Here is a 19,761-nt window from a genome sequence, read left to right on the forward strand (position 1 = left end):
ACTGAGTGATGTTTTTTGGTTCCTTCCGAGGCATTGCCATGGACCATGGTCCTATACGAAGCTTGAGTTTATGTTTTTAAGAGTATTGTTTTGCGTTTGAGATGTTTGTTAATGTTTTTGTTTTGAATAGGGAAAGTAAACGATAGAAAGCAAAACTTTGAACACAAGAAGCTGGACATTAAACATTTTTGCAGTAGTAAAAAGCTTTGTAATAACATTGAACATAAGCTGCATTTCTAGTTTACAGCAGGCATTTTGTTTCACATCTCTATTATTTCCAGGTGAGTAAAGGGCGAGGAGTTTTGGCAGGGGCTATATTCCCATCATTGTCATAGATTATGACACCAGAAAAATCCGGTAGCTGGCACTTCCCTCCCATGAGTATGTTCTTCTTCCAGATTGAGAGGTTGCCGCTAAACATGCTTTCGCCGCCATTCCCACGTTGAATACCACTGGCACCACTCGTTGTTAAGATCGTTGCTTCAGTGTTGAGCTCTATTACAGGATCGCCATTGTCGGAACCATAGCATGCAGTCCATCCACTACCGCGACGCCATTTACGGGAATGAGAAGCACACATGAGCAATGCAATGGCGCACGCAACAAGAGTTATCGCCGCTAGGCCGAGTTGAAATGTGGTCGGTAGAGGGTGCATCAACAGAAGCTGCCGAGCCATGGGATGTCTTGTGGTGGGTTATGCCTGAGAATGTGAGACGGTTTATGTAGTCTTCTTCATGTTGCCTAAATGGGGTTGTTGGATTAGGAACAGTCGTTAGACTTTTGACTTTGTAGTGTGGTTTTGGTGATTGTTGATAATAATGTGGTCTTGGTGATCTTTGACCTCCACTGTACCATGTGATGCACCTTTTTTTTTTTTTTTGTTCAAAATGTTTCTTTGTTTTCATTTGAAATCATTAAAAGTAATGCAACTTCTAGTATAATTTGATAGCAAACCAAGACGACGGTTGAATTATTATGCCATATTTATCACAAGGTTCTACTTTCATGAATTTATGAACGATATGTGCGTATGTAATCGTGTGTCAATTGATAACGACATTATGGTTAAATTTGTAATATTTTTACTCCTAATATTACTTGTTTTGGATAATGCTTAGGGTTTTTACAAATTTTACGATAAACCCTTTACAAATTTACATGACAGTCCATATTTTATGAAAATAAGTGTCATGTGAGGTATTTCACATTTTAGTAGCTAACATGTGAACCGCTATATTAATTTGTAAGGAACTTGAAATAGAAAGTTTAGCATTGTGATAAAATGATTGGGTTGTACAACGATAGGGATTTTGTGCAGTACTCTCGATGTAATACCTCTGCCCATTGCACTGCAATAGGCCAATGCATGTGAAGGCAAGGGAAGGTTCCACCTGCTCAGGTAAGTACTCGAATAACTAAAGTAAATAAAACTCGAGCTGCTCTAGCACTTGCCGAAGTAGGTGGAGCCCTTTCTTACACTTACATACTCCTACCCTATTGGATGTGGGTGTAAAGGGAAGATCTCACCTACTTGAATAAGTACCCGAATAACCCAAATAAATGGATTCAAACTATTTAAGTACTTGTCAGAGTAAATAAATTCTATCCTTGCACTCACGTACCCCTATTCAGTTAGGGTGCAATACTCAATCATCTTAATCCATGCAAATCTGCCTCTTCCAGTAACCCATTATAACCTCTATGCCAAATTTCCAAAGCCTCTAGTAAAATATTAAGAGAATTTATGAGTCGAGTCATTTACCATTTGAAATGGAGTGGATCATCTCGTTTATGGGTCAGAGATGACAAGTGAAGTCAGCCAACACCCACTTCCTTTGTGGGTCAGGTGTCATTTTTGGGTCTAAATATTTGGGCCTGATGTAGGCCCATAAGTTGCTTCACTTGACCACCTACTTCATTGCAAAGACCGAGCCCACTTGCTAACAAGTAACAACCACCGTGGAAACTAAAACTTTCTTCCACCTCTGCTCTCGTTGTTTTGCTGAGAATTGGGGAAGAGCGAAAATGCATCAACGATCACAATTTTCTCTCTGTAAATTGTTTTGCAGACACCATTTTCAACGATTTCCATTACCCAGTTCTTCATCTTCCCTTAATTCGCTCGCAGCGGTTTCAACTCAACTCGTTCCAGGATCGGTTCTGTTTCCAAGACCCAAGTTTTCCATTACACCCACCTCAAGTTTCCACCATCTCCCTCATCCAACTCTCTCGAACTCGCAGACCCAGTTGAGGAAATACAGTGCTGCGGCTGGTGACTCAGTGGCCGAGTTGGACAAGAACAAGGAGGTCGACATGATCAACCTCAAGTTTGCTGAAGCTAGAGAGGAGATAGAGATGGCTATGGAGTCCAAAGAGACTGTGTATTTTGATGAGGAAGCTGAGTGTGCTCGGGCTGCTGCAAATGAAGTGGTGGAAATGTTTGATGGGCTATTGGCGAAGCTGCCGGAGAGCGAAAGGGCGGCCTTGCGGAGGTCAATGGGGCTGAAGATTGAGCAGCTGAAGGCTGAGCTTCAGCAGTTGAATGAGTAATGAGGTTGGTGAAAATCGGTTTTGTCCCAATTTTCATTTGGAATCGCTGATTTATTTTTTCTTTTTAGCTTTGTGTTTGTTGAGGACAATTTGGAACGTTATATTGTAGGTGAAAGAATTGGTGATTGCGGCGAAAATTTGTAGTGGTTAAAAATAGAGATGAATTTTGAACAATAATTTCGCAGTTTGTTATTGAAAATTGATATTGCCAACTCTGAAATTGATGTACTTCAAATTGGTACTGCATTCAATGGCTTATGGAACTTATTAATACTGTTGTTTATTTTTCTATAATTGTTGCATTATCATTCGATCTAGTTATGTTTGCTATTATTTTCGATATCATCTACAACTACTTGAAACAAATATTATGAATGATGTATGCTTCTTAGATATGTATTCATCCACTCAGTGACTCAGATCATATGTTGCTTGTCTTTTGAGGTAGAAGATCAAGTGTCTCGTATTATTTTTTGATAAGTAGAGTAGTCAATATGAGAGTATCGTACAGCTCTATGGGTTTTTCTTAATAAGGTGGTTATTGATTCCGATAACCTGTAGAAAAAGTAAGTTTCTTAAGGATAAATTAAGGGCACAAGTAGAAATTAATGACAATAGAACACAATTTTTGCACCAGCATGTTATCCTTTTAACCCATAGTAGGGCCTTATTCCTGGTCTATCTGGCAAGTTATCATATATTCAAACTACTTTTAGAATATGACATGATTTGGAAAACCATATGTTCCCCTTTCCTTGTGCAAAGGACCTAACCTATCTCGTTAATCAACTGAAAAACCTAAGTTGGGCACTTGATCACGAGAAGACCATCATTCGAGTAGTCATGCTCCAAAACGACTTCATGATAGGTTTGCCTGATACATTCTTTGGTGCCAGTTGTCTGCCCGCTTGTACCATCTAGAACATGGAGCAGATAACAGGTGATGCTGTTTCTTTTGTGTAGCCCAAGGCAGAATTACAATGATTTACTCTTCAAGAAAGGACACAATCTTTAAAAGGGTACTATATCTTGAACAAGGTTGTCTCAAATTATGTTCTCGACTTTTTGTATCTCTTCTAGTTCTTGGCACACAGAGCCAAGACCGTCAATCATTCCACAACTATTGAAACTTTAATTCATGTTAGTGGGAAAAGATTACTTTGTCACTAACATGGGATGATGCTCTCCTCTGCTGCTACTTCCTGACTAGAATTATGCTATCGCTGCCACGCAGAAAGTAGGAAAGAGCCAATTGGGAAGACCACTCACCATGGAGACTTTTCAACTTAAACAGCTAATTACATCTCCCTTATGCAGCTTTCAAGCTAGAGTATCTTAAAATCCAGATTGTAGAATCCTAAAACATCCTCTCCACGTCTTAAAATAGATTTGAATGTTGTTAACTATTGCCAACTCCAAAAAAGCAAATAATGCATGATATGATTTTAACTTTTTGTGGCATTTCATAACTTACACCTGTTTGGTTTTTGTTGGACTGTAACAGGAGCAGGTTCGATTTTTATTTCTTGCTACTAGGCCAACGAATTTTCCCCCAAAGATTCACCATTGTTTGAAGAGTAATTTGCACCTTAAATCATCAACAGATACGAAGTATGATATAATGTGGGAAGCTGACTACCATTGTTTCAAACAATCTATCAGTTATCCTCTGAACCTTCAATGCCAAAGTGCTACATAAATTTGAATCCAGACTGTCTAATCTGTTTCAGATGAACAAAATAATTTTCGAGAATTCACCTTAAAATGAAAATTTCTTCCTACTATTAAAACTTACAATAAAATTGAATGAGGCTTCAAATAAATGGAATGCCTATGTCTTTTAGGGACAAGCTGTGGAGCTTAGAGATAGAGCTACTAGGCAATTGAACTGATAACTATAGGACCTGAGTTCAGTTTTCCATTGCTACACTTTTTTCTTTTTTTAAAAAAAAAAATTTATTTCACTTTATTGTTCTCAACATCATGCGTTATTGGTTTTACCTGTTACTACTTCTGTTGTTATCTAGTTATCTCAACCCTTGAACTCATGTATGTGGTAGTAGGAAGTTCTGGGGCTTTTAGGACCCCAGCGACCGAGTTTAAGTACTGAAATACCATTTAAACTATAATGGAAAAGCAGCAGAGTTTCTTTGTTTGTATATTTGCTTTACATTCAGAAGTTGAGATTCGACATGTTTAGACTGGGAATGGACTAACGAGGTGGAAAAGAAATTAACAAGTTGACAGTTAATGATGATGAAGTTTGTTTGTCAACCGGATATGGTTTCTCACGGAGTGAGCATGTGGAAGCACTACTAAAACAAGATGTACTAACTCTGCCTTGCCCTTCTTTTTTTGGATCCTATGATGTCTACAATGAGAAATTGACCTAGCTACCAAATAGCCTTCGAGAGAAGCTCATTGATTAAATCATGCATTTCATATTAAGATATGAGGGGTGGTATAAGCTATGCATTTGTAATTGGCCTCTACAATTTTGTTTTTGAATTTTTCTTAAACCTTCATGGTTTCTTGTTTTGTTGCCTTATTCTTACCAATTGACTCAACTTAGTTCAATGTGGTTTTAAAGGGTAAGCTCACAATTGACGGCTAAAAGTTAACTAATTGAATTGATGAAAATTACTGAATGTTAGCCTTAGGCTCTTTCTGACATAAAACTAGCAGAGACGAAATATAAACAACAGATTACCTGCCTTGAACCCAGACATATTTGAGGTCTGATGTAATGAGTTCTTTCTCCCAAGTGTATCTTTCACATGATTGTGGTTTGTCAAACTATTCAAGAATGAATAGAATCAAGAGGAAAACAGAGCATATTCTATGTGGAAGAAGAACAAAAGGAGAAGAAGAAAGAAGGAGCAAGTAGATGGAGCAGAGAAGAAGAGAAGTTCTTCATTATCATAATAAACTCGCATGAATTACAAGCAGAAGCAAGAAAGCTTATATACAAGCTTCCAATGAAGCAACTGAAACTGTGAAAACAGTTTAACAACTTGAACTTAAAAACTAACTAACTTACTCAACAGAAAAGCTAGTTTATTTAGTTTATACACGTGTTAAAACTCCCCCTCAAGATGGATGTGAAGGATGATAAATATCCTTTACAAACATCTTGGACAGCAATCTGTAAAAGTCCTTGAAACCAAGGCTTTTAGTAAAGATATCAGCTAGTTGATTATGGGAATTAACATGAAGAGTGCGAATGAGTCCAAGTTGTATTTGCTCACGAACGAGATGACAATCAATTTCGATGTGCTTGGTCCTTTCATGATAAACCGGATTTGCAGCAATATGAAGAGCTGATTGGCTGTCACAAAACAAAAGAGCAGCCTGTGGATGAGAAATTCTGAAATCCTTGAGAAGAGAAGTCAGCCACATCAACTCACAACATGTGGAAGCAAGAGCTCGATATTCTGCCTCAGCAGATGATCTTGACACTGTGTGCTGTTTCTTAGACTTCCAAGACACAAGTGAATCACCAAGAAACACACAAAAACCAGTGATAGACCTTCTAGTATCTAAACAACCTGCCCAATCTGAATCTGAAAAAGCCTTAAGATGAAAATCTGATTTGGCAGAGAAAAGAAGGCCTTGAGCAGGAGAATTTTTCAAGTATCTCAGGACTCGATGAGCAGCATCTAGATGAGGTTGCCGTGGCTTGTCCATAAACTGACTCAATATTTGAACTGAGAAAGCTAAGTCTGGTCTTGTAATTGTCAAATAAAGTAGCCTGCCAACTAACCTTCTGTAGCTTGTGGAATCTGAAAGGAGATCACCTTCATCCTTTGAGAGTTTCAAATTTTGTTCCATAGGAAATTTAACAGGTTTAGCAGCCAATAAACCTGAATCCTCTAGGATTTCAAGAGCATACTTTCGTTGGCAAAGAGAAAGTCCTTCTATAGACCTAGCTATTTCAAGACCGAGAAAGTATTTTAAAGGCCCTAAATCCTTCAACTTAAATCTCTCATTCAAAAGAGAGATGAAAGAGGACACTGCCTGTGGATCATTGCTTGCAATAGCTATATCATCAACATAAACTAACAAAGCAATAAAGGAAGATCCTTTGAGTTGAGTGAACAGGGAGTAATCTGCCTTGGACTGTGTAAAACCAAGCTGAATCAATGCAGTGGAAAATTTTGAAAACCACTGTCTAGAGGCCTGCTTCAATCCATATAAGGATTTAGTTAATCTACAAACCTTTGTCTCCCCCTTAGTGCCAAAACCAGGAGGCATAGACATGTACACTTCTTCATCTAAATCCCCATGCAAAAATGCATTGTTTACATCTAATTGATGTAAAACCCAATCCTTTGCTGCAGCAAGTGCCAGAAAACATCTAACCGTAGTCATCTTAGCAACAGGTGAAAAGGTCTCATGAAAATCCAACCCTTCACATTGAGTATACCCTTTGGCTACCAACCTAGCCTTGTATCTTTCAATGCTTCCATCAGATTTGTACTTCACTTTATAAACCCATTTGCAACCAATGGGATGTTTATCAGAAGGCAAATCAGTGACTACCCAAGTTTTATTTTCCTCCAAAGCCTTAATCTCAGCTTTCATAGCCTCACACCAAAGTGGATTCTTAACAGCTTGATGATAAAATTTAGGCTCAGGTTGAGATGAAATGGAAAGACAGAAATGCTTATGAGAAGAAGACAGGTTATCATAAGAAATGAAATTGGACAATGGATAAGGTTTACCTGAGTTGTCAACATTTGAAGCCGATTGAGGTGAACAAGTAGAAACCAGTTTACAATGATAATCTTGCAAGTAACTAGGTTTGTGTTTGATCCTATCTGACCTTCTAAGAATAGGAGAAGGTGCAGAACTAGGAACCTGGAAAATGGTGTCTGCAGAAGGAGAAAATGAGTTGTTTGCAGAATCAGAATGTGAAGTTGTGTCTGCAGAAGGAGAAGTGAAGATTTCTGCAGATTTAGAATGAATAGGTAAAATAATGTCTGCAGAATCAGAATGGGAAGATAATGTATCTGCAGAATTGTGGTTTGGTGATGGAACAATAGGAGGTGGTTGGATGTTTGATGGTATGGAATCAAAGAATTCTGTGTCAGGAGGCATTGGAAAAGAAATAGAAGGGGAAACAGTATCATGCATATGCATTGAAGGTGAGGAATGACCTAGAGAAGAAGCATAAGGAAATATGGTTTCATGAAATATGGCATTTCGAGAAATGAAAACAGAATGAGTATGAAGATTATAAAACTTATGTCCTTTCATGCCATATGGATAACCTATGAAAATGCAAGGTGTAGCTCTTGGATCAAACTTTGTTCTATTTCTAGACAAAGTTGAAACATAAGCTAAACATCCAAACACTTTGAGGTGTGAATAAGATGGCACAACAGAAAATAATAGTTCATGTGAAGATTTATTGGATAAAAGAGGTGTTGGAATTCTATTGATAATATGAGCAGCAGTTAAAACACAATCTGCCCAAAAAAATAAAGGAAGGTTGGACTGAAATCTTAAGGATCTAGCTACATTCAAAAGATGTTGATGTTTTCTTTCAACCACAGAATTTTGTTGTGGGGTTTCTACACAACTTAGTTGATGAATAATGCCTTGGGCAGAAAAGAAGTCTCTCATGTGAAATTCAGTACCATTGTCGGATCTGATGCATTTGATTTTAGTTTGAAACTGAGTTTGAACCATATTAGAAAAGGATTGTATGATGGAAGAAGTTTGAGACTTATGTTGCATCAAATGGACCCAAGTGAACCGTGTGTAATCATCTACAATGGTGAGAAAAAATCTGGATCCATTAAGGGAATTGGTGGCCATAGGACCCCATACATCACAATGAAGTAAATCAAAAGCAGACTTTGAAAAAGAACTACTAACAGGAAATGGTAATTTGTGTTGTTTAGCCAATGGACAAATTGGACAAACCGAATCTTGTTTACAAGAAATAGAGGGAACAATATTTTGTATCAACCTTATTCTAGACTGAGAAGGATGCCCCAATCTGTAATGCCACAGATCACATGAGGGGTCCTTTATGGAATTAAAAGACAAATGTTTGACAAAAGAAGGAATACAAGGAACTGAAACAGATGCATTGGCTGAAACCTTGTTTGCTTGCATCAAATAGAACAAACCAGCAACTTCTTCACCCACCCCAATCGTTCTCCAATTGTGTAAACTCTGTATAAAACAATATCCAGCAAGAAATATAAGGCAACAATGTAATGACTTTATGAGTTTACTAGCTGAAATCAAATTGAAAGTGAAAGAAGGAACACACAAAACTCCAGTTAGTGTAAGAGTTTCTGAAATTGTAACAGTACCAATGTGTGTGACAGTAGCTATGGAACCATTAGGTAGTTTAACATGAGTGGATACAGTAGCAGTGATGGTGGTAAACATAGATGAACAACTGATCATGTGATCAGTTGCTCCAGTGTCGATAATCCAAGATTTATTTTTCTGTTTTGAATGAGAAGCTATATTAACATATGCAGAAAAAACAGAATACTTAGGATTGAGTATACCTGAATTACCAACAACAGAGTTGGCAGATGATTGAGGGTATTGATGCTGATTTAGTAGATTCATCAGTTGTTGACATTGAGCAGAAATCATGGACAACTGATTACCACTCAACTGAGGACTGCTCAACTGAGAAGAATTATTCAACTGAATGGAATTGCTCAACTGAGGAGGATGAGAAATAGGACCACTAAGGTCAGTTCCTTGCAATTGCACTTGATTGGCTGAATATGACACTGGTCTGGTTCGAGTGAGCTTAAAACCAGGTGGATAACCATGAATTTTGTAGCATTTTTCAATGGTGTGACCAGCTACTCCACAATGTGAACACATGGGACGATCTCTCCTATAGTTTTGCTTAAAAAACCTAGGCCCTGGTGAAGTTTTGGTCATATATGCAACAGGTTCAGGATGAATTGAAGGAGAAGGTTTGGACAAGGTTGATTTAGTCATGAAGGCAGAGGAAGTATCATGACTAATGGAACTCACACATATTTCTCTTTGTTTTTCTTCTTGAATGATAAGAGAAAAAACCTTATTAATTGAAGGAAGAGGAGATGTTAATAGAATCTGAGCTCTAACAGCAGAAAAAGAATCATTCAAGCCCATCAAAAACTGTAAGACACGTTCTTGATTAAAGATTTCAAGAATAGATTGCATATGACCACAATGGCAGCAATTGCACATAGAGATAGGCCTGTAATTATTTAATTCTTCCCAAAGAGTTTTGATGCGAGTATAGTACTGACTTACAGTGGAATTCTCCTGAGCAACCACTGAAATATCTTTCTGCAACTGAAAAATCCGAGGACCATTCCTTTGAGAATATCTATCTTTGAGATCCAGCCACATATCTTCGGAAGAAGTGATGTAAATCACAGTAGGATAGATTTCTTTGGAAACTGAGTTCAAGATCCATGAAACTACAAGATCATTACAACGAACCCATGCATGGTAATAACTCTCAAAAATGGATGGTTTTGGCAGTGAACCATCAATGAAACACAACTTGTTCTTTGCACTCAAAGCAACAAGCATAGCACGGCTCCAAGTGCTATAATTCTCTCCTGTGAGTGGCTGAGGAACCAATAAAAGTCCAGGATTATCACCACTTTGAAGAAAGAGTGGGCTAGATGGATCAATGGGACGAGTATTTTCGAAAGGATCAAAGAAAGGATTGTTAGAAAGATTATGGTTGTGTGGTTGATTTTCTGCCAGTGAAGCAGAGAATACAGGGGAAATGTTTGGTGAAAATTCAGATGGAATGTTTGCATGAGCGGAAGATGGTGAACAATCTGCCATTGGAGATGGACCAGAATATGCAAAGAAATCACAGTTTGTGATTATGGCTTTGATACCATGTCAAACTATTCAAGAATGAATAGAATCAAGAGGAAAACAGAGCATATTCTATGTGGAAGAAGAACAAAAGGAGAAGAAGAAAGAAGGAGCAAGTAGATGGAGCAGAGAAGAAGAGAAGTTCTTCATTATCATAATAAACTCGCATGAATTACAAGCAGAAGCAAGAAAGCTTATATACAAGCTTCCAATGAAGCAACTGAAACTGTGAAAACAGTTTAACAACTTGAACTTAAAAACTAACTAACTTACTCAACAGAAAAGCTAGTTTATTTAGTTTATACACGTGTTAAAATGGTTGTTATGTTTTCACCCTTCTGCTTCATCTTAAAAACGTTTTCTTTTTTGGGTGAAGAGCTAAGAACTCATGCGTTTGGTTTCCCAAGTCCTAATCTAATTTGGGAATATTAATGCTAAGATTAATTTGGAATTGTGATCAATCAGGAAAAAAAGTTTTCATATGCGTTCAGATATCCAAATCTGCTCAAGCTTTATTGTCCAGGGGTGTTTTCTATTGATGCTCCACTTGAGCGAAGCATTTTGCTTCGGCTCTGCTTGAGCCAGCGGAGAATGCTGTTGCTCCAGCTCATGCCACCACTCGAGCGCTCGTCGAGCAGCACTCGAGCAGTGTAATCTATTCGCATCGTCGTTTTTGGGCGGCTGCTCGAACTGTCAAAAGGCACCACTTGAACGTTGCCTGAAAGCTATCCTATATCATAATGGGAGAAATTCTACACGCAAGCCAATTTGCAAAAGAAATAGCAGAACAGTTGTTAACAAAACCAAAAAGACAACCCTTGAACCTTCATAAAAATAAATTAAAAAAACAAAAACCAACCCTTGACGATCCAAAAACTCCAATATCTCAACGAAGATACCATAAAGTTGAGTGGCAACCACAATGAAACCTTATTTGGAAAGAGACTATTGCTATTGGCCTATCTATTTTTACTAGATTAGTTTTGAAGAAATTTTCTTCAACTTAATCTAATACGTGTTAAGTGTTATCTCTTACACATATTTTTTTTAAAAATATTTTAACGATTATTTATTATCATTTCATTAATCTATGAACTTAAACATTAATTTTTTAAAAACCTAAAAAAATTGAATGACACTCTCAAGAAATTTATTCTAAATCAATTTGACAGAAATTTGTCCAAAGAAGAGGGCCATGGCACACCGCGCATGCTGGTGGCTGAAGTCCAAAGTACATACTGTTTCCATGACAAGGGAAGGAGGAGAAAAGAAAGTACAAAGCCAGAAGGCACACCTGCAGGCTGCAGTGCACAAAAAGAGAGAGACAGATCGGAGAGCGAAAATAGATCACTCTTAGTACTAAACCATGGTTAAACTAAATTGACTGACCGGGTAAAAGTTAAAAGTAAGTAACTTTTTTAAGATGCTCGATCTTAACCGTTTGCTTAAGCTTAAATTACAGCCGTAGTTAAGCCGGATCCGTTCTAAAGAAACGCATTGACTCGAGTCACTCGACAGTCGACAGTCGACCAATTTCCCAAAGACAAACAAGAAAAGAACAGAAATAAAATTGTTTGATTTTTTTTTTGTTTTCTGTGATTTCCCAAAGACGCGTTAACGCGTTAATCTGAAGTATAAATGCATGCTTCTGTCCGTGGACTTCCGATCAAGATCCATTTACCTCTAATCAAGAAGCTTTGCCGAGTGTCCCATGGCAGACTCCACCAGCAATATTCAAAATTCCCCATCATCTTCTTGTTCTGAACACCGGTGGGAATACGAAGTTTTCCTCAGTTTCGGAGGTGACACCCTCAAGGCTTTTACCGACCATCTCTTTCACGCTCTTTCCTCTGATAAAGGGATTCTAACTTTTAGGGACAAGGAAGGACCTGATACAGGAAAACCTATCTCGCCGGAACTCTTGAATACAATCGAGAATTCGAGGACAGCCGTCATCATTTTGTCAGAAAAGTATGCATCTTCCACTCGGTGCTTGGAAGAACTTGCAAAGATTGTTGAATGCATGAACGCGGGAAGGATGACAGTTATGCCCATTTTCTACCACGTGGATCCTAGTGATTTGCAGCAACTGTTGGGGGCTTTTGCAGAGAACTTTGCTAAACATGATCACAAATGTTCCAAGGAGAACATAGAAGAGAAGGTGCAAAGGTGGAGAGATGCTTTGACAAGAGTCGCCGACCTCAGCGGATACCCTTTAAAGGATGAGTAAGATTTTACTGATCTTCTTCTATATAGTGAATGAATTATTTGGAGTTTTACAAAATAAGATTTTACTGATCTTTCAAAAAATCAATATCCTCTTTGTTGGAAGTCCCACATTGCCTGGGTATTAAGGAAATTGTCCATTTATAAGTTGAGGGGAAACCTCAACTCATGATCTAGCTTTTGGGTTGAGTTAGGTCCAAGACCCATTTTTAACATGGTATCAAAGCCTAACCCAATTAATTGGCTGTGGCCCACCGTCACCCATTGTCGCACGTGTTGGCTTGGATGTCCTCCCGCCACACGTGAGGGGGCGTGTTGGAAGTCCCACATTGCCTGGGTATTAAGGAGATTGGCCATTTAGCTTTTGAGTTAAGTTAGGCCCAAGACCCATTTCTAACATGGTATCAGAGCTTAACCCAATTAATTGGCTGTGGCCCACCGTCACCCATTGTCGCACGTGTTGGCTTGGATGTCCTCCCGCCACACGTGAGGGGGCGTGTTGGAAGTCCCACATTGCCTGGGTATTAAGGAGATTGGCCATTTAGCTTTTGAGTTGAGTTAGGCCCAAGACCCATTTCTAACATGGTATCAAAGCTTAACCCAATTAATTGGCTGTGGCCCACCGTCACCCATTGTCGCACGTGTTGGCTTGGATGTCCTCCCGCCACACGTGAGGGGGTGTGTTGGAAGTCCCACATTGCCTGGGTATTAAGGAAATTGTCCATTTATAAGTTGAGGGGAAACCTCAACTCATGAGCTAGCTTTTGGGTTGAGTTAGGTCCAAGACCCATTTCTAACACTCTTTACAGCTATTACCTGCACAAGATTTATTTATTTATTGTCTGATAACAAATTAGATATATTAAGATTTTGTTTTTCATTGCAACTCTGTCGACGAACAGGGAACAAATAAGATTCTAATATTGGGGATAGTATTAGTATTACACAATCTAGTTTTTGAACAAGTGTTTTTCATGATTGAAAGAACACGCACTTTTGAAGAACCCTTCAACAAGCATAAATGTAATGTCCAAGATAACATTCAAACGAAGTAAACATTTGATATATTCAAATAGCATAAAGAATAAAAAATTTGTCAAACACAATAGTTTTCTCAGATAAGTAGTACTCCCAACAACATTCGATCATTAATCTATGAAGAACTGCTATCAAGAATCTTGTACAAAGCAGCCTCACAACAAAACAAACTATACAATCACAAATCTCAATCTTCTGAGATTAACCACTGTACATCAACCTAACCATAAACTGGAAACAACTACAATCCCAAAGAATGAAACAACAGGATCAAACATCTTTACAAACCAGTAATTACACCACAGGAAATCAAAACCCTGCAGCCAAAGCAGCATCACCTCACGAAAGCTGAAGTAGAAACCCAGCACTCCTTACTTGCTACTCCAAATCTGCAGAAGCCAAAAAAAAAAAAAAAATAAGTAACAACCAGACCCCCAAAACTATTCCTGGTGCAGAAATTGACAGACATGGAATTTATATGTTTGTTCTTTTGTGTTTTTGTGTTTTTTTGGTCTTTGGTCAATACCAGCCAAACCCAGTCAAGTAAAAGACCACATCGGCAGAAAACTCAAATCTGTTATTATCTCCAAAAAAACCAGCACAACTCAACTACAACACAGCAAGACAATTCTGCAGCCAGCACAGACGAAAGCTGAAGAGAAACAACCAGCATTCCTCAATAATTGCTACACCATAGACTGCAGAGTCCAAAACAAACCAGACCCCACATATCTATATCAGCCAAACCTGCCAGCAAATTAACCAATCAATCCGAACCAAGCAGAAGAAGGAAAACAGAACTCCTCAGCTTCTAAACCATCTCTGCAGAACTCAAAACAAAACTAGACCCCAGGGTTATTCCATGCAAATCCAGCCAACCAACCAACAGAACAGATCAGAAGAAACCCAATAGTAGCTTAAACCAGCTACTTCACCAACTCGCAAGAAAATACTAAACCAGAACTTAAAAAAAAATTTCCCCAGTTAGTACAAAAGGCAACATTGTCTTCACTTCCTTTAAACTTCTCCTTACCCACAATTCGAGTCCTCACCTCCCAACATATTTTCTGTAAAAAAATTTCTTCAGAATACAATCCGTTACTTAATTTTACATCATTTCTATATCTCCAAAGATCATAAACAAATTTCGCATTAGCTATTCGAGTTACCTAAAGTGCATGCAATACAAGCAAACAAGTCAAGCAATACAAGATCCGTTACCCAAGTGCATTAGAACATTGTAACACAAGCATCAGAAACCTAATGGCACCTAACACCAAGTCTAGCTCCACACTACAATCTCCAATGAAACAATAGGATCCACAACTTAATGCCAATGTAGCACCCCAACTTTTGATGCAAGCCGTAATTGGGATTATCTAAATTCTCATGTGACACCATTATATGAATGTAGCTTTCATAGCAGAAAAATTTTATTTTTCTTTTGACATCAGAGATCTTCCCAAAAATATAAATTAACCAACCATCTAAATTTAAACCTAACATTATATATATAGTCTCTGAAAACTGCCACAAGCGGCTGATCAAATACTTACAGGGTTATTTACAATATTAACACTAACATCATACTGTATATAACAAACTGCCATAAGTGACCGACTAAAATACAAGTATAAAAAATTACTGGAATTTCTACAACTGACTTAAAGTAAGTTAGCCCTTCCAAAAACAAAGGCTTCCCATCAACCTCATGCACAATAGTAGGGACATTCACACTAGTCCGCATCCTCTTCTTCCTCTTCAACTACTGGCGGAGCCAGAATATCTACCCAAAGGGGGCATTTTTTTTATTTTTTTTTAAATATTAAAAAAATGATTTTTTTGTCTGTTTTTTGTGAGACTTGTCCTACTTTTTTTTTTTTTGTTTTTTTTCCTTGACTTGCGTGCAGCACTTGCCATTCTTCTTTTAGTACTTTTGTCTTCTTTCTTTTTTTGGGTGACAATGCGTGTTAGAGGGTCTCTTTTTTTTTTTCCAGAGCTTTAGTGGAGCGTTTTGAGGTACTTAAAACGGTGCCTTTTTTGTCATCTTCAATCTTTGTTTCTGCTAATCCTTATCTGCAACTGCATCATCTTCTTCTTCTTCAGACTTCAACCTTTAGTAAGGGGGCATTTGCCCTCAAGATTCGCTGAGAGGGGCATACCAGTTGTTGATAGGGGTCATAAGAAAAAAGTGTACCTAGGTAGGGAGATTTTTTAGGGGTTATATGCCCCCCTAAAACCCCCTTGCCTTCGCCACTAACTACATCTATAAAATAATCACAATTTTGTAAGTGGAAAGATGAGTCCACGACTCAACAAGTTCAAGTAAACTGAACATTAATAAATTGAGCCATCTTTGTATTAAAAACTATCTCATCACAAAATTATCACAATTTTAGTGGAAAGATGAGTCTACGACTCAACAAGTTCAAGTAAACTGAACATTTATATATTGAGCCATCTTTTGTATTAAAAACTATCTCATCACAAATGTTTACTAGACAGCCACGTATGCAAAGTTTTCACAGATGACTTTTAATAAACTTCTGGTTATGTGGTAAACTATGTGATAGACAATTTGATACGTACTAATAAAACTGAATAATCTTTTTTTAAGGGTCGAAGATGTTAGGAAACCAAATATTCTCAAATATTTCCCATTTGATTAGCGTAATATTACGATATTATTCGAGTAATATTTTCATGATTAGCTAATATTCTGATTTTATTCTCATAATAGCATAATATTTCCTTTCTATTATAAGCTGTAATCCCCTCTATATAAGCATGTAGAGGTCATACGGCCAAACGATCAAGGAAAATACAATTGCTAGAGGTATAAATTGGAGGTCCAATCCCTTAGTGATCATCCCTTATTTCTCTCATTTGTTTTATTTATTTTCTGATTTTCATTTGATTAGGACTTGAAGGTCCTATCTAGTTCTTTTCTTTCTTTGTTTGTTTGCTTCTTTCTTTTTTCCAATTTTCTGAACACATAATTCATTTGTAGATACATGCATCTTATAGCTCAACTGTGTTATCAAGTTGAATAGTACAGCTTTCTTTTTTAAGATGAACAAGTAAAATAACAATATTTACATATCTCCATTTGGTTTGTGTTACCTCACCAAAAGATTTTCATTCTATCTGTCTTATAGGCCAGAGTCAGAGTTCATCCGCAAATTTGTTGAAGAAATATCTAGCGAGTTGAATGATACACTCGAAAGTGTTTATAAGGACAAATATGTTGGAATAGAGTCTTGTGTTGAGAAAATTGTGAAATCGTATATAGATATGGCGTCAAATGATGTTCGGTTTATAGGGATATGTGGGATGAGTGGAATCGGCAAGACAACTCTTGCAGAAGTTGTTTTTGAAAGGATCCGTCATCAATTTCAAGCTAGCAGCTTTCTCAGAAATGTCAAAAGACGTGATTTAGGTGATTCACAAGATCAACTCCTCCGGGATATGAAGTTGAAAAGTGAAATACCAAGATGGGATGAGCTTAAGGCAATCAACACGACAAGTCTTAGACTACGTAACAAAAGAGTTATTATTGTTGTTGATGATGTGGATGAAGAAAAGTTGGAAAAATTAGTAGGGCGCCATAATTGGTTTGGCCCAGGAAGTAGAATCATCTTAACTACTGAAGATAAGGGTATGTTGGAGAAGAAATGTGGAGAGAAAAATGTATACCAGGTTAAAAAATTGAATGCATCTGATGCTCTGGAGCTCTTTATTCGAGAAGCCTTCAATGAACCCCCTTGTGAAGAAGATTTATTGAATATATGCAATGATTTTGTAAGTTATGCTGACGGCCATCCTCTAGAGCTTAAAAAATTGGGTTCCTTCATGCATGATATACCAGGAGATCTATGGAAACCTGAGCTGGAAAGACTTAAGAGGAAGTATTGAACTTCCTAATGACACAACTCAAACAGCTCTTGGTATCTGATTAACAGAAAGTGTATCGATGTCGAGGTCGGAGGATGACTCTGTCCATCATTGAGTGCTATATCTTTATAAGCTATTTTTATTATTTTTCGCATTTTATTTCTTTTGTTATTTAGTTTCAGACCGTTTATGTTATTTTAGTGGGCTGTGAAAGGGTTTAGTCCTTATTCTATTTAAACTTAGTTTTCTATTTTTATTTTTATTTTTATTTTCTATTGTATTGTATTTGGCAGTTATTGCTGAATAATATTAGTTGCGCTATTTGGTCGTCTTCCGACTTCTAGTTTTCTCCCAAAGGCTTATCTATTTTGCTTCTCTATTTTTTTTTTTTTTTTTTTTTTTGAATTATAGTATATCAAACAAAGTAAACATTTAATTAAAAATTGTAATGAATTAAAAAAATTTCAGCATTATAGTTTTCTTAAATAAAAAGTACTCACAAAATTCAGAAGAGCATTTAATATAATTTTAAGAATGTCAAAAATGTCAGAACTCACCTCCTAGAAGAAGATTTAGGGCGGCTCACATGCTACATATATTATATTAAAAAAGTTTTTATTGAACTAAAACTTTTAGGTAATTAAATATATAAATAACTACTTCGATGAAAGGTTGTTTTCCTAAGTGTTTCATAGAAAAATTGTCTCTCTTGATGGAAGAAATAGACCGTTAGTTATGAATAAGGGTCTTGGCCTATCTATAAATAAGTCTCTGATTCTTCATTAGTCAACTTGAACGTGACAAAACAACATATCAAAAACGCTTTCCAACACTCTTCATTTAGGTATATTGTGAGGGTTCCACAATTTCAAAGACATTAAAAATTTTAGTTATTTAATTGTAGTACTTAAGTAATAATGGCTAGAGATAATTTTTTTTTTTCTTTTATGTTCATATGTATACTCCTTCCAAATTCTTAAAAAAGACGCATAATAAAAATATTATACTTTATCCTAAGCCTAATAAAAAAAATAGTCATTCGTAATCATGAAAATATATTTATTAATCCAAGTGTTAAACATCAAATACAGTAAACGAAGAAAAGAAATTAGCTAAGGTCTCATTGTTTTCCTCCATTTTTTTTTTTTTTTTTTGAATCCTCCGCACAGCATGTCTCCTCCATTTATTTTGCTTCTATTCCTTTCCCACATTGCCACTCTTTCACTCTAAGATTTAAGAAGAAACTTTCCTCATGTCTTTGGTCCAACCCACCTCCATCCCCGACTATGGAGTCTCCAAAACTAATCAAGATGGCGGCTCTAATGATTTTGTTGGTGGTTTTGTCGATTGATATTTTATATATAAGATATTTTGTTAAGAGAATAATATTAGAGAAAATTATACTTTATCCCCACAGTTGACAGTAATTTTTAATTCGAACCCCAAAATTTTAATTTTTGCAATCTACCCTTACAAAGTTTCAATTTTTTTCAATTCAGCCATTCTGTCAGTCAAAGCCGCTTTGACTGATGGAACAGTGACCATGTGCGACACATGTGATCACTTTTGTTTTTTTTTTTTCCCCAAATGTCCCCATCCTGTTGCAAAATACCCTCAGGTGAAAAATCAAACGCCAACGCAAGTCAAACCCTAATACCCGTTTTCGCCTTTTCCTTTTTGTTTTTACTCAATCAAACCAAACCGGTATGGAATCGTGACTGTTTATACAAGATTTTATGTCCATTTTGCTTCAATGATCTTAATTTGGTTGGAATTTAAGAGATAGCGTAGTTAGGGTTAGGTTTTACTCCCAATATGGGGATTTTTTCCCCGGTTGTAGTTTCTTGGAATTGATGGTCAAATCAACTGATTGAGACCCCAACGGAAGATGGATTTGGACCTTCAATTGGATCGGATTATGATTGTTTCATGATTTCTCCATAAAATCAGCCCAATAAGCACAATTCAAAACCCATTCCATCAAGAACTATAATACCCAATTGATTTTACCTACTGGAATGTTTTAGGTTTACTAATCGCCGGAGCTGGGTTGCCCAGCCACCAACGGCGTAGCCATGGCCACAGGCGGAGCTCTCTCTCTCTCTCTCTCTCTTCTCCGTGAATATCATCGTCTTCCTCTCTTACTATCCATCTCAGTCTCACTCTCAGTCATCTCTCTTTGCC

General features: G+C 37.1%; 5 protein-coding genes across 6 annotated transcripts; 3 read left to right on the forward strand and 2 right to left on the reverse strand.

Annotated features, from left to right (window-relative positions):
* Positions 1-271: 271 nt before the first annotated feature.
* Positions 272-766, reverse strand: LOC132183663 (nucleolar protein). Its single transcript, XM_059597022.2, has one exon. It carries the CDS (start codon positions 674-676, stop codon positions 272-274), a length of 405 nt encoding a protein of 134 aa, XP_059453005.2. The 5' UTR covers positions 677-766.
* Positions 767-1,963: 1,197 nt separating this feature from the next.
* On the forward strand, positions 1,964-4,441 carry LOC132184624 (embryogenesis-like protein). Of its 2 annotated transcripts, none has more exons than XM_059598321.2 (2): positions 1,964-2,554; positions 4,055-4,441. In XM_059598321.2, the coding sequence occupies exon 1, from the start codon at positions 2,026-2,028 to the stop codon at positions 2,548-2,550; it is 525 nt and encodes a 174-aa protein (XP_059454304.2). In that variant the 5' UTR covers positions 1,964-2,025; the 3' UTR covers positions 2,551-2,554; positions 4,055-4,441. The 2 variants fall into 2 exon arrangements, with proteins under 2 accessions (XP_059454304.2, XP_059454307.2); XM_059598324.2 differs by lacking the exon at positions 4,055-4,441 and adding an exon at positions 2,660-2,805.
* A 4,234-nt stretch (positions 4,442-8,675) lies between these two features.
* LOC148584711 (uncharacterized) lies at positions 8,676-10,723 on the reverse strand. Its single transcript, XM_088518588.1, has 4 exons — positions 9,484-10,723; positions 9,084-9,438; positions 8,837-9,035; positions 8,676-8,736 (listed from the first exon to the last, which is right to left on the reverse strand). Exons 1-4 carry the CDS (start codon positions 10,381-10,383, stop codon positions 8,676-8,678), a joined length of 1,515 nt encoding a protein of 504 aa, XP_088374714.1. The 5' UTR covers positions 10,384-10,723.
* Positions 10,724-12,130: 1,407 nt separating this feature from the next.
* Positions 12,131-12,649, forward strand: LOC148584712 (toll/interleukin-1 receptor-like protein). The gene has a single exon (XM_088518589.1). It carries the CDS (start codon positions 12,131-12,133, stop codon positions 12,647-12,649), a length of 519 nt encoding a protein of 172 aa, XP_088374715.1.
* A 4,121-nt stretch (positions 12,650-16,770) lies between these two features.
* LOC132184082 (TMV resistance protein N) lies at positions 16,771-17,836 on the forward strand (the record flags this gene model as incomplete). Its single annotated transcript, XM_088518590.1, is given in 2 exon segments — positions 16,771-17,580; positions 17,582-17,836. Coding segments are annotated over 2 exon segments (867 nt in total), but the record flags the coding sequence as incomplete, so codon positions are not given.
* Between the last annotated feature and the right edge of the window lie 1,925 nt (positions 17,837-19,761).

The sequence above is a fragment of the Corylus avellana genome, chromosome 7 (assembly GCF_965113065.1).
Source record: "Corylus avellana chromosome 7, dhCorAvel1.hap1.2, whole genome shotgun sequence".
Lineage (NCBI taxonomy): Eukaryota > Viridiplantae > Streptophyta > Magnoliopsida > Fagales > Betulaceae > Corylus > Corylus avellana.